This window comes from Mauremys mutica, chromosome 8 (genome assembly GCF_020497125.1).
Source record: "Mauremys mutica isolate MM-2020 ecotype Southern chromosome 8, ASM2049712v1, whole genome shotgun sequence".
NCBI lineage: Eukaryota > Metazoa > Chordata > Testudines > Geoemydidae > Mauremys > Mauremys mutica.
This window is the reverse complement of record NC_059079.1, coordinates 11,333,139-11,347,076: the sequence shown is the minus strand read 5'-3', so window position 1 is coordinate 11,347,076 and position 13,938 is coordinate 11,333,139. Positions and strand designations below refer to the sequence as shown.

General features: G+C 41.9%; 1 protein-coding gene across 9 annotated transcripts in view; it reads right to left on the bottom strand.

The window, feature by feature from the left end:
* Window positions 1-13,938, bottom strand: part of LOC123376029 (nardilysin-like) — a 93,647-nt gene that overhangs the window by 3,299 nt on the left and 76,410 nt on the right. For 8 of the 9 annotated variants that reach the window (XM_045027641.1, XM_045027640.1, XM_045027639.1 and 5 more), the window contains 9 exons: window positions 11,005-11,167; window positions 9,601-9,632; window positions 9,087-9,225; window positions 8,418-8,465; window positions 7,878-7,930; window positions 5,633-5,716; window positions 2,054-2,144; window positions 1,401-1,517; window positions 702-791 (listed from right to left, as the gene is read on the bottom strand). In XM_045027641.1, the coding sequence (XP_044883576.1) occupies window positions 702-791; window positions 1,401-1,517; window positions 2,054-2,144; window positions 5,633-5,716; window positions 7,878-7,930; window positions 8,418-8,465; window positions 9,087-9,225; window positions 9,601-9,632; window positions 11,005-11,167 (817 nt within the window). The remainder of the gene's footprint in view (window positions 1-701; window positions 792-1,400; window positions 1,518-2,053; window positions 2,145-5,632; window positions 5,717-7,877; window positions 7,931-8,417; window positions 8,466-9,086; window positions 9,226-9,600; window positions 9,633-11,004; window positions 11,168-13,938) is intronic. The other variant, XM_045027634.1, reaches the window with a different exon arrangement.

Below are 13,938 nucleotides of genomic sequence, written 5' to 3'. Positions count from 1 at the left end.
GTACAGACCAAATTAAGGGTATGTCTACACTGCAATCAGAGGTATGACCGCAGCCCATGTAGACATACCTGCGCTAGCACTGATCTAGCTAGCTCAAACAAGAGCAGTAAAGCCACAGCCGCATGGGCTAGCTGATAGCCACTCAACAATATCCCCAGGGTTCTAGGTGGGTTTGTACAGCCTGTGCTGCCAGTGTTTCACTGTTATTGTTATTCACACTAGCTAGAGAACAAAACTAGCTCTAGTATGTCTATGCTTTGCTGCAATCACACCTCTGATTCCAGGGTAGACGTATCCATAGGCTTTTACTTCTTTCTGCAACTTTCAGAGTTAAGTAATTTATTCCTAATACTATGAAAACTTTATATAGACAAAATTAAGATTTATTTCCCTCCTCTGACATGGGTTTAAAGCAGTAACAAGAGTTCAGATGTTAATAGCTATAGGAAGTGATATTTTCAATTCTATCATTTAACTACTTTTAAAAAAGTGAAGGTTGTTCATTCTGCTAGGGTGCTTCTAAGTGCTGCAAAGATGACTTACATAAGCCTCTTCACAGGAGTCTATTTTAAAAGAAGTTAGTCATAGAATGTGGGAAAGAAGAAAAGGACAGGCCCTAGAAATTAAATAAGGAAGTTACTGTTACCTCAATGGTGTGAAGCAATCTCATCTAACATCATGGTGATTCCAAACATACTCACATGTATACTGAGTGCTTTCCTCTCTTTGCCTCTATGAGCTTGGAACCAGTCAACTAGGTCTGACTTAGTTAGTGATTGTAGTGCTTCAACCTAAAACCCACAAGAGTACACTTTTCTAATGTCCAAATTTCACACACATCTTTTAAAAGCAACCTAATTCCCAACAGTTGAACAGTATTTTGAACGTTTCTACTAGCCTTCTGCCATTGTCCTCCAGTTCCATCCCAGAACAAATACTTGTAGCAAAATTTTAAATCCCGAAAGCAGCAGTTAGTGACAGAAACACCTGCTGATGCTTATGAAATGGAATTGCTAGACATTTATATGAATTCTGAAAACCAGATTTGAGTTGTAACTACTATTCATCTTGACACACTTAAAACAAAGATTTCTTTATACAGATCTCTCCAGGTCACAATGCATTCAGACCCTGAGGTACTGACTCCACCCTCCAGGTCTCCATATTAATTCCTAATACTAGGTCACTATAAATTGGTGCTTAAGTATTGACAAGATGTTAAACTTTCTATTCAAGAAGCAAGATTCCGTATTGATGTAACCCTGGCCCCAGTAAAGTCAGAAAGAGTTTAACCATTGACTTTCATTGAGCCAGAATTTCACTCTATATTTCAAATATAAGTATCCAGTAAGACATAGTAAGACAATAACATTGGTTGACATTTAAGTTTCATTCACTACCTCATGGGCAAGTCTGTCAAAAAGATATTGCTGAGTCATTATTTCATTCCAATTTCTATCCACCTCTTCTCCAAGATAGGAATCTTCACATTCTTTAATATGTATTAGAGCACTGACCTGTAAAAGCACACTGATTATTATTACTCTTATACGGAAGCCACCATATCGGGAAAGGGGTGGGATTCTGCTTCAACCGGGTTTAGCTAGCTCAGGCTACTGTGTATCGTATGATTTAAAGCAAAGTTTGAACTTGTGTTAAATGCAACTTGTGTTAAATGCAACTCTAAGGTTGGGACATTTGCTTTGAGTACTGAATTACTAATAGTCCTAGCGTCCATTGAACAAGCCTGCATGTGTCCCCTGAGCTCATCTGGAGCCTTCCTGAAAAACAGAAGTCCCATCCCAGGAGGGGAAGAGTCCAAAACCAAAAAAGGAAAAAAATCAAAGTACCCTGTCCAGTACCAATTTCAGAAAATGCTACTGTGCACTGCAGCCAATGCCAGGAAGCATGACCAAGGAGCAGATCCAGCACCAGTATCTGATCATTTCCACTTTTTCCCTCTCCAAAGAGCTTGCATGTTCTGTTTTTAACAATATGGGAAGATCAGAGCCATTCTTATGAGGCTGTGTTTGGGCTGCTTTTCCACTTTTACCTGAGTCCTGAATGCTTTTTCAGTTAAAAGCCTCATTCTTCCCTCAAAGTACAAAAGAAATTCTTCTATTTTCTTGTCAACTAATTCAGAGCTGAAAGGAATAAGGGAAATATTAGGAACCATATGAAAAACATTGGCAGAACTTAATAAATAAACTGGGAGGAGATCAATAGTTTTAAATCGTTAGGTTCAGGAGCTAAGAACATGCTTTGCTGTTTGCACAAGTGAGTCCGTCATTATCCTAAGGAAAAACTAAACAAGAAGGAAAGAGGAAAAACGCAATTTTTGAGAGGCACAAGTGGTCCATAGAACATTACTTGTTTGCTAAGGAGCATACAAAAGAAAGACATTATCAGTTTCAATTTGTAACCTTTCCCTGTCCTCAGAAATAAGGTAACTTGACAAATAAAGCTAGCCAATCCTTTCATATAAGACCACTAAAGATTTATGTGCAGGAAGCCAATACTACACCTCTACCCCGATATAACGTGACCCGATATAACACTAATTCAGATATAACGTGGTAAAGCAGCGCTCCGGGGAGGCGGGGCTGCATGCTCCGGCGGATCAAAGCAAGTTCAATATAACGCGGTTTCACCTATAACGCGGTAAGATTTTTCTCCCGAGGACAGCATTATATCGGGGTAGAGGTGTACTTCTCCTTCTTTTAATGCCTGACTGGTAATGGCATGGAATTTTGCTAGCAAGTAGTCCTAAGCCATAGAGAAAGCATGAGCCTGGGGTCCCAGACACAAGCTAAAGGATTGTAGGGAAGCAGGTGTGATATAGGTGTGACAGCTGTTTAAACAAGCATTTCCCAACTGCTATGGCCATTGGGCTGATATTTCCAAGGAAAAAACATGCAGCAATTTGGAGGGGTGCAGAGACAAAGAAAAGAAGGCTGTATATTATTATTGTTTCCAGATTGCTTCTGTTTTTGTTAAAAATTAATGATTAGCAATAAATCTATTTAAAATCAATGATAAGATGTTGAATCAAACGAGTTTATCGTGAACTCTGAGTTTAAGATAAAATAGCGTTTGAAAGGTCATTCACTTAGATCTTTGAAAACTGAGATGGGTTTTACTGGCCTATGAAAAGTAAGTCAAGTATAATTTAATATACAGTAGTCTAATGTTCTTGTGTCACAAAACATTAGAAATGCTGTGCCGTGTGACACTGAAATAGAGAAAAGGAGGAGTTTTCTCAAAAGGGATGATCTTGAAAAGTGAGGGTGGGGTCGCAGTGTGCCAAGCCCCCTCACAAGCGAACACCTTGCAGTGCACTTTAGTAATTACCACTGACCACCCACCACGATTTCAGAGGGAGAGTCTCCCAATGCCCCTAGGGACTAGGTGTAGACGAAAAGGGAACCCTGATCTTCCCCCTCCATCTGAGCTCTTTGTAGCATTAGAGCCTAAGATTAAAACTGTATGTGGAAAGTATGAGTTCATGGCTGTAATTACACAGAATCTACTAAAGAAGTGCACTCTATGGAGCTAACTAAATACCACACATGTATACAGCTTCAGAGAGAAGGCATGCAAGAGTCATCTTTGAAGCATCCTAGCAGAATGGACAATAAAAATCAAAGGTGAAATAAATCCAGCAAGAAGATTAAAATGCTTCACTCAGTTCAGTGGTAAATGAAGTTGGAAGCAGTATAAGCACATCATTGTTGCCTTAAATAGAACACAATATGTGGCATGACAAGAAGACCACTGGTTGATCAGAATCACACATGCTCAAAATTTTCACCATTAATCACTGATTTTCTTAAAACTTCAGTAAATTCTCTATCAAATTAAGTCGATATGTTAAAACAATACATATGTCATGAGGCTGATAGGGGAATTTTACGCACTGGAAAATAAGAAGTCACCTAACTTAAATGGTGAGTCTGTGGTGTGATACTTGTAATATGGACATCAGACTCTGCTCCTAAACAGATTGGCAAATGGGAAGAAGAATCCGGGACCAGCTCTATTGTGTGAGAGCCATGAGGACACTTTTCAGTACTGGCAAACTGTATTACACAGTTCAGCCACTAGATGGTGCAATGGACAGACTGAAAGTAACATTTTGCAAGATTTTACTTTGCAACCAAACGCCACAAGGAAACTGGAAACATACAGACATGCTCTTTAATTTATGCTATGGAGAAGCATATCTTTAAATATTTTACATTTACTGAAGACAGTCACAGAAATGACTATGAAAGGGTTCTGTCTATCTTTGATGCATACTTTATACCTTGGAGAAATGTGATTTATGAAAGGGCATGTTTACACCAAAAAATTCAACAACCAGCAGAATCTGTTGAATCTTTTATCACAGCTTTACTTGCACTGACAGAAAACTGATTTTGAGACTGTAAAAAAGACGGTTACTCACCTTTGTAACTGTTGTTCTATGAGATGTGTTGCTCATATCCATTCCAGTTAGACTGGAATGGATATGAGCAAGCACTCGAAGAAGAACATGAAAATATTGGAGATAGATTAGTTACAGGGCTTGCAGATAAAAATCTTTCACAGCAGCTAAAATTAAAAACAGATTTTCATTTAACCCTACACACAGCTATTCAAATGGCAAACTAGTCTGAGATGGTGAAACAGCAAAACCAAGAGCAATTCACCAAACCTGAAAAGCAAGAAATAGCTTAGGAGTTGTAAAAGATGCAGCATAACTGCTGAAAGTAATTATCATAAGACCCCTGAGAATAAAATGGACAAATTCCAGGCTAGCTACAAAGCCTTTCAGCCTAAATGCAGGAGATGTGGAAAAATTCATGGCCCAAGACACATATGTACAGCCAAAGGTACAAGATATAATACATGCACAAAATACAGACATTTTGCAGCTCTTTGCTGCACCGAAGCAGTCAGGGAGTTGACCCATATTACAGACAATCAAGAGTCACTGTTTCTGGGATCTATCTCATGTGATCACACAGAGCCTGCCTGGAAAGTGAAACTGAATATTACCCACTAGGTGGAGCCATGTATAACATATCTTATCTGCACATACAAGAGCTCTAACTGGTGTTGCGTTAAAGTGGTCTTAAGAGAACACATCGCCTGTATCTCTCTCTGGGATGGAAGCTCTGTAACCAGTCCAAGACAGCTTGCCACAAGACAGATATCAGTGCTAAAGTACTGTGGAAAAACATCAGGGGTCCTGAAATATTACTTGGCTATATGCTTACAAGGTGGTAGACAGCTACTACTTCAGCTGAGATCTGCAAAGGTTAGCTCTGAAAAGCCACAGAAGGCCAAAGGCCCCTGAGATGAAAACACTAACATGCAGTTTAACCATTCTTTTAAATTATTAAGAATAATAAATTCAGTTTAAGGACAGAGGGGACCACCAGAGCATCTACTCTAACCTCCAGTATATCAAAGGACACCAACATCACCCAGCCATACCACACTAACCCCAATAACTGGAAGTAAAGCAAAGAGCTCTGGAGATTAAACTCTTGTATGTCCCAGGCAGAGAACAGGAGGAGGAACTGAGGTACACCAATGCCCGAGGCCTTGGAATTGATTAAATTAGATATACCCAGAAAAAACTCACTTGTTCTTGGTTGCTTGTGTGGTTACGGTAACAGAGAACCCAAGAATCCCAGATGTATTTCTACATGTAGGGTACACATGGTAGCTTAAACCAAAAGGAGGGGAAAAAAGTTCACAAGAACAAGTCACTTTACATTTACCATCCACAACTACTAAATTAGAATATTGTCAATACGTAGCTCTAAGGTTTTAGCAATGAGGCAGCTATCAATTCAAGATTCCCTCTGAAACAACAAATATCAAATCTCTTGCATCAAGTGGCCTTGGACTTTTCTTGTTCAGCAAACAAGCTAAGGTGAGTACTCATGTTCTGAGAAATCCTGCACTCCAGATCTGTGAAATTACAAGAACTCTTACAGTAAAAGCTAAGATTCTGTCATGGGTATTTTTAGTAAATGTCAGGGACAGGATGTGGGCAATAAACAAAAATTCATGGAAGCCCGTGACCTCTCCCTTCCCTGACTTTTACTAAAAATACCCGGAGTGGGGGAGGACTAACAATCAAGTACTGCCAAGGGGCTGACCTCAGACAGTGCTCCAGTCTCAGGAGGGCTGACCCAACCCCAGCTGCTGCTTCAGCCCTGGGGACTGCTGCTCCGGCAGTCAGCCCACTGGCCAGCTGCTCTGGAAGCCCCAGGGCCGATCGCCAGCCATTGCTCTGGTGGCCCAGGGACTGACCTCCAGCAATGGCTCCAACCCCGCCACTGCTCCAGCCCTGGGGCTGACAGGTGCTCCAGCCCTGCCACTGCAGAAGAAGTCCCAGCAGTCCCAGAAAGTCACAGAATCTGTGATCTCCACGATAGAATCATACCATTACCCAGGTACTGTGCAGTCAGGGTTATTGGAGACTCTTAGTTCACAGTAAAGAGCCTAAGTAGACGAGGTTGTAGCTGCAGTTGTGACAGGAGTTAATTCAAGCTCAGCAATCCCCACCCTTTACATACGTGATCCTGGGAAAGCTACAGTGGTCGCTATTTGGAAGACAGAGTGAAGGCATGTTACTTCTGAGGAAGTCTAGCTCCACAGCCAGAGTCAGTGTTGAACACCAAGCTAGAGAGAGAGTCTTCTGCTTAGTCAAATTATGTTACCTTCTGGTTATGGACTCTAACCTGGAGGACAAGATCTTGCTGACAATTATTTTTTCTGATGAGTAACTTGATCAGTTTAGAGTAGCTTTACTGCACATAACCTTGCCATTTTTATATGGTGTTGTAGGAGCAACAGTGATATATGGAGATATACCTACCTCACAGAACTGGAAGGGACCCTGAAAGGTCATCAAGTCCAGCCCCCTGCCTTCACTAGCAGGACCAAGTACTGATTTTGCCCCAGATCCCTAAGTGGCCCCCTCAAGGATTGAACTCAGAACCCTGGGTTTAGCAGGCCAATGCTCAAACCACTGATCTGTATGCTCTGTATGACTATGCTATGTATAACCTGTATGCTCAAAAGGTCTGTTATACTTCCACCCCCACTCTTGTCTCCTCTCCCTCTCTGAATATTGTGAACTGGCTTCCCCCTCCGTCTCCCCCTCCCGGAATGCTTGTGGGATGAATGGGCTGGTTGAACAGCTGGAAGATCAGAAGAGCTCCCAGGTAGAGAAGGTGTCTAGGACTCTAATTAGGCAGCACTCACACCCCCAATGCATGGACACTGCATGGACACTGGACTAGGTAGAGTGTGACCAATCAGACACGGCCATGAGGAGCAGGTCCTTAAAAGGGGAAGGGACCATGTGCTCAGGAGTGCACTCACAAGCTTGTATCTCCCATGAAGGCCCTTCGCCCAGACCGCCTGGCCAGTGGTTCGCCGTGTTACATTCCATCGTGCCTTGGGAAGACTTACCTTCATCACACCATCCATCGCTGCGCTGTGGGACACTTACCTTGAAGAATCCTGACATCTCCAGTGCTGTGCCTGTCCTGGGAGCGCGAGTATGCAAGTGTGAGTGTGGACCCTCCCCCCCTTGTTTTGAGCTTAGCTATCAGTACAATAAACATGCTGCTTTCTGCCAAACTCTGTTGGGTCATTAGTCCTCCCTAAGCTTACTAGCCCATTTCAGGTAACATATGGCACCAAAGAAACTGCTGGTTTTGGCTTTAGGATGTTACACTGTACTTTCAGCCACACTGTGCCAGGAGTTAGCTATCATGCAATAGGGAGTTTCCATAGTAATAAAGTACACAGGACTCATCATATATGATAAAGCAGTTGAACAGGAACTGTACCCAATGCAGTGAACTTACCCAAGGGTTTGCTTGGTTCGCAGGAAGTTGAAGCAAGGCTCCTCCATGTGCATCTGAATACAGCATGAGCTCAGTCAGAAGACATTCCTACTTGCAGCAACAGATATCCCACAATGGCTGCTTTCGCTCAGACTCAGTACCAAAGAATGATCAAAACAAGAAACAGTGGAAAGCCTAAACCTTAATGAATCTCCTTGCCCCAGAGAGGAATTAGCATGAAGTAAAACTATACCCATGTAACCGGATTACAAGATATCCTGCTATTCAGGAAGTTTTATAGGAAGAAAGTTTACTTCACTGAGTTCATGAGTGAAACCGCTCATTGGGTTTTCCTGACATTATGCTTCAAACACCTATACCCACAGGGGAAATAAAAGGCTAATTTGAGTGGGTCACATGTATCATTAAGATCTGTAGTCTCATCTTGACACCAGCCATTGTTTTCATGGCAGACATTGTCATGTATAGGGCACAGGTGCTCCTTCTATGGGCACGCATTAATAAACACTCAAGCGTTATTAGGAAAGGAACAAAACTTACCACAAGCAGCTCCATAAGGGTGTATTCTCTTAAACTCCTAGCCCCAGACTAAAAGAACAAAAACACTAATTGAAAACAGGTTAGAGGTTTCTCATGGAGCTAAGAGCTATGGTCCAAGTAGTTAGAGGGGCCTTTTTAAGAGAGAGAGAGAGAGAGAGAGAGAACCATTCAGAGTGGATTTCACCATTAAGTACATTGCAATTTGCAATAAAAAAAAGGAATCTGAGACTTTCTGGCCTCCAATGTGTCCTCAAAGCAGCCCTCTGAGTGGAAGACAAGGGCTGCTCATGGCAAAGGGACCAGAATGGGTAAAAACACCATCTTGAGGTAATGAAAGAATAGGGGGCATCAACAGGCACAATCTGGGGGAGAAAAGGTGAGGAAGGAAGGCATTATCCAGATGGAAGTGGATGGAACATCCCTGCATAAGGCATAATAGATCTAGAACTTTCACACACAAAATAATACAGACTATAACTTCATTAAGGGTTTTTAGCAACTTGGGCCTTGTTCATGTGTTTATGGCATCACTAGAATTCAAGACACATTCTTAAAATAATGGTTGGAGAATAGTTATGCTGTTGGCTTTCCTAATCCAGATGGCACAACAAGTAGCAGCACTCATCACAAAGAAAATAAATGAGTATATTCAAATGTTTACCACATTACCTGATAATACACTGTCACTTCAGAGTTGGCATCACCTCTGTTAAGGGTTTTCACCTTGCAGAGTAGGTGTGTGTTTGGCAGGTCTACCACCCGAAATTGAACAGGACATGGGTGTGGCAAGGGAAGGAACTGCAGTTTTCTGAAGGGAGTCCAAACAGCAAAGTGTCAAACACTTGCCTATTCCTTAACCCCAAACAAAGAACCATAATCTTCATAATCTAGATGCCTCAATACTCAAAACAGCTTCAATCCCCTCCCACTTCTACAACAAATCTAAAATCACATCCTACTTGAACCACCATCAGATCTGAACACCCAAACCAGAAGATTTCCAGAAAACTGTGACAATATAGTTACTACATTTCTTTTTAAAAAGGGAAATTCCAATTGTTTACAACATTCTCCTCCACTCCACAAAGGAAAAGAAAATGTTACACTGTCAAGATTTATAACTTTGTAATATAATTATAGTTCCCAAGGGTGAAAGGTGAAAGAACCAAAAAGAGATACTCACAGAACAACATAATTCAGAAAATCCTTTGATTCCTAGGCGATAAAACATAAACATAGCTTTATTTAGAAGAATGGGATTATTAGTCCTTTAAGCATCAGTTCCAATACATTCTACATCGATCCAGAAAGGGGCCAGCAGATACAGAACTGTCCAGTCCTCCCCAGTCTTGCCACATAGTACAGCATTTTGGCGGGAGGCTAGCCCAGCACCAAGTCTCTCCCGTCCCCTACAAGGTGACAGCATGGTCTCGTCTATATTATGCTGGGGGAAGAAACAGACATCTCCAATCCAGTCTCTTGTTTAGGAGTTTGTAGCCTCTCAACAAGGCCAACGTGGAAGCCGGGAAAGAAGAAAGGAAATGAGAGAAATGACTTACAGAGTCTTCTGAGACTCTAAGCTGCAAGGGATATGCACAAAAGGAGTCAGTGGGAATCTGTGAAGGAGCAGGTTGGGCCCCTGCTGAGGCAGTGCCAACAAACAAGAGAAAAAGAGCAGTTTATGGTAAGTGCTGCAGGACCTCACTGTGCAACTGCAGGGCATCCAGGGTCCTGAAATTTATTTAATTCACAAACTACAGCACTTGGTGCAAAACATCTCAAAGACTCCATAATACCCATAGCTAAACCTCGATTTCTCCTAAAAGCCAATGCCCATGTTTGTCATTACAAGAATCCCCACTCCCACCAATTTAGTGGTGTATTTCCAAAAAGGCTTGACAATCCAAGGACAAACATTACCGATCAGGGAAAAACTGATGAACACAAAGTGAAGACAGCAAGTGGGTTCGTGCCCCATACGCATTGACCACACAACAATGTTTGTGACATTGCATCAATGGGGCCAAACCCTGTTATATCCATGTTTTAAAAAGCCATTTAGACTAAGCCAGACCTATGGCTGGATCCAGCAGTCCCCAGGAAACAGCCTTCACTAACTTCAATAGGAGTTTTGTGTGAGTAAAGATAACAGAGTTGGACCCTAGCGGGGCTTAACATAGTTTGACCTTGCTACATAGGCTGTATCTACATTGGCAGTTTTAGGGAAGTTTTCCCCAGTTGTACCAGCACCAGGGGAGCTCCACTGGTAACAAACAATGGGAGCACAAGTACGAACAGGCTTTGGCCTTTTTTACCACCACAGAGTTTAAAAATTACTGAGCATATTTAAACAACATGGGGGGAAAATCGTTAGTGGCCAGTCTACATTTGATGTCCCACAGTGTTAACAGGGTGAGCTGCACTGGTGTGAAATACCCCTAAAACTGCTAGCGCAAGCAAAGTTATACGCTGGCAAACCAGTGTTATAAATGGGGTTTGAGGCAATTGTGTTTGAACAACCTCTAAAAGTGGTGGTTTGACCAATTAACATAGACTTCAGGCTTCAGCTGCTGAGAACAGTACTCACTCTGCTTGTGACGTTTCCTTGCACTAGCCCCTCCACATATAGATGTGATTTGAAGCCCTTAACAAAGGACGAGAGCGACTCAGTGTAAAGGCCCTTCATTAATCTCCTGTATCTATCTATCATAGACCACTTGCCATGCTCCAAAATTAAAGAACGCACATCTCTGTAAGAAACAACAAAAAACGAATAGTTTTAATTGTCGATTCAGAATGTGTTGCCCAATAGGGTCTTTAAATCCTGAACTGCTACCCAAGCTCTGTGACAAGCAAAATTTCAGCTAATCCTAACCAGAAATACCAAAGTACTGGTTAATCTGCCTAGAGCTTCAGTCAGCTCCAAAATGTCTCTGGTAACCTGAGACCTCTGTGGCACAACTGCTTTGGAATGTCCCTGGGAGAAGACTTAAATACTGTTCCCAGGATAACAACTGTATACTGCTTTTGAATTTTACCAGGGTGTGTCCCGATGCAGATTGTTTTTCTTTTCTAGGCCACTTATTTAGCTCTGTGGACCTCTATTTCAGACTGCTAGTGTTTTACTCAGACAGCTATAGGAGCTCCACAAATTGAGCTGTCATCAGAAGCAGAATTGCGGAGTAGTACAGGCTGTTTAAACAATAGAAGAACATATTAATAAAAACATCTGAAATTTTCACTCGATATATTTGAAAACTGAACAGGCAGATGGTTAATGATAAGGTCCAACCAATAAGAGCTGAAGCCAGCCCTACAACCCCCCCGCGGCAGCATCTCTCAGCAATATCAAGCCTGGAGGAAACAGAAGTGAACCCAAATATGCTATGAGGGCTAATGGGATTCTAGGATGTATAAGCAGCAGAACAGCTCCTAGGAGTAGGGAGGAGGTATGCACCATTGATAAGACCATTATTGGAATACTATGTCCAGTTCTGATGTCCACACTTCAAAAAGGATGTTCAAAAATTGGAAAGGCAAAGCCAAAGGCAGTAGACAAGGAACTGAGGGGGCTGGGGAGGGGTTGGTTGCACAGTGCTATGTAACCGCTTAAGGCGGCACAAGATGGGGACAGCACTTGTGCAACCCAACCAGGCACTGCTACCACAAATCTCTCATTACAAGTGCAGTGGTGCACAATTACTTAAAATGGAGCATCCAACAGGGGCACTCCTGGAAGAAGAAATGGATTTTGCAGCTTGGAAAAATCTTCAAAGTTGACACTGAACATATGCAGTATTAGCTTAACCAACTATGTCTGAGGAGCCTCCCACATCAGGAGGGGTGAATGAAGCAGTCCTCGGAACTCTCCTTTTTTTATTCTTTTAAAAAATGTGATTAAATGACAGTCTAACTATAAAGAACATTTGCCTCCAAAGGGCAGAAAAAAAAGAAACGAAAAATTGATGAGGAAAGTGGCAGGAAATTGAATGTGATCCAAGCTTGCTGCATCTTCAATGGTTAGAAGGAACTGAAGGGCAGGTGGGGCCATGCTGGTTTTATACTCCTGAATTTGATATTCCTGCGTGTACCCCAGAATTTGACACTACTGTAGTCAGCCATCTTGTATGTTCAGCCACTGTCAACTGAAAACCAAACATCACAGAGCTAGGATAATCTTAGGCCCTGAGAGGAAAAGCCAAATAGCTGCATGTTTGCAGTTTTTCTATCAGAATGGGAAGTTGGGACAAGAAGTAAAATAGAGGAAATGTTTAGACAAAGACCTTGGTTTTAGGTGCCTCTAATTTGGACGTTTATTGTTATTACTAGAAATGCTTTGCTGCTAAGGAGAATAATGAACTGTTATTGTCTGTTACTAGTGAAATTGTTGGACTGTTAGAGGCTATTATGAATTATGCGCTTTGTCTGGAGAAAATTTATAAAAACTTTAGTAGAAAGGGTGCTTTGGAGCAGTTCGAGGAAGTTTTCTTTGGGCAAGGATCTGATATCTAAGTTCACCAGCAGCTAGATAGAAGATGGGGGGCACCTGAAGCCTGGCCGCTGATTCCTCAAAACCATCTCTTAGGTTTAGGTAAATAAAAATATTTTGAGATGCTCTAAACCTACTGCAACAGCATATGTATGGGTGTGCTTGAGATCTTAAAAAAAAAAAGTAGTTTTAGATGAAAGCAAAGACAGTCCCCTTTTCCGTAACTGGCGTTCTTCGAGATGTGTTGCTCATGTCCATTCCATATTAGGTGTGTGTGCTCGCCACATGCACTAGTGCCAGAACTCAGCAGGATCCATAGGGGACGGGTTCTAGCGCCCTCTGGAGTGGCGCCCACATGGCACAGTATAAGGGGCGCCCCTCCAGAGATGGGGTGACCAGAACTGCACCCAGTATTCAAAGTGTGGGCACACCATGGATCGATATAGTTGCATTATGATATTTTCTGTCTTATTATCTATCCCCTTCCTAAAAATTCCTAACATTCTGTTAGCTTTTTTGACTGCTGCTACACACTTAGAGGATGTTTTCAGAGAACTGTCTATAATGACTCCAAGATCTCTTTCTTGAAAACAGCTAATTTAAATCCCATCATTTTGTATGAATAGTTGGGATTATGTTTTCCAATGTGCATTACTTTCCATTTATCAACACTGAATTTCATCTACCATTCTGTTGCCCAGTCACCCAGTTTTGTGAGATTCCTTTTTAACTCTTTGCAATTTGCTTTGGACTTAGCTCTATCTTGAATAATTTTATGCCGTCTGAAAATTTTGGCACCTCACTGTTTACCCCTTTTTCCAGATCATTTATGAATATGTTGAACAGCACTGGCTCTGGTACAGATCCCTGGAGGATACCGCTATTTACCTCTCTCCATTCTGAAAACTGACCATTTATTCCTACCCTTTGTTTCCTATCTTTTAACGAATTACTGATCCACGAGAGGACATTCCCAGGACTGCTTACTTTGTTTAAAAACCTCTGGTGAGGGATCTTGTCAAAGGCTTTCTG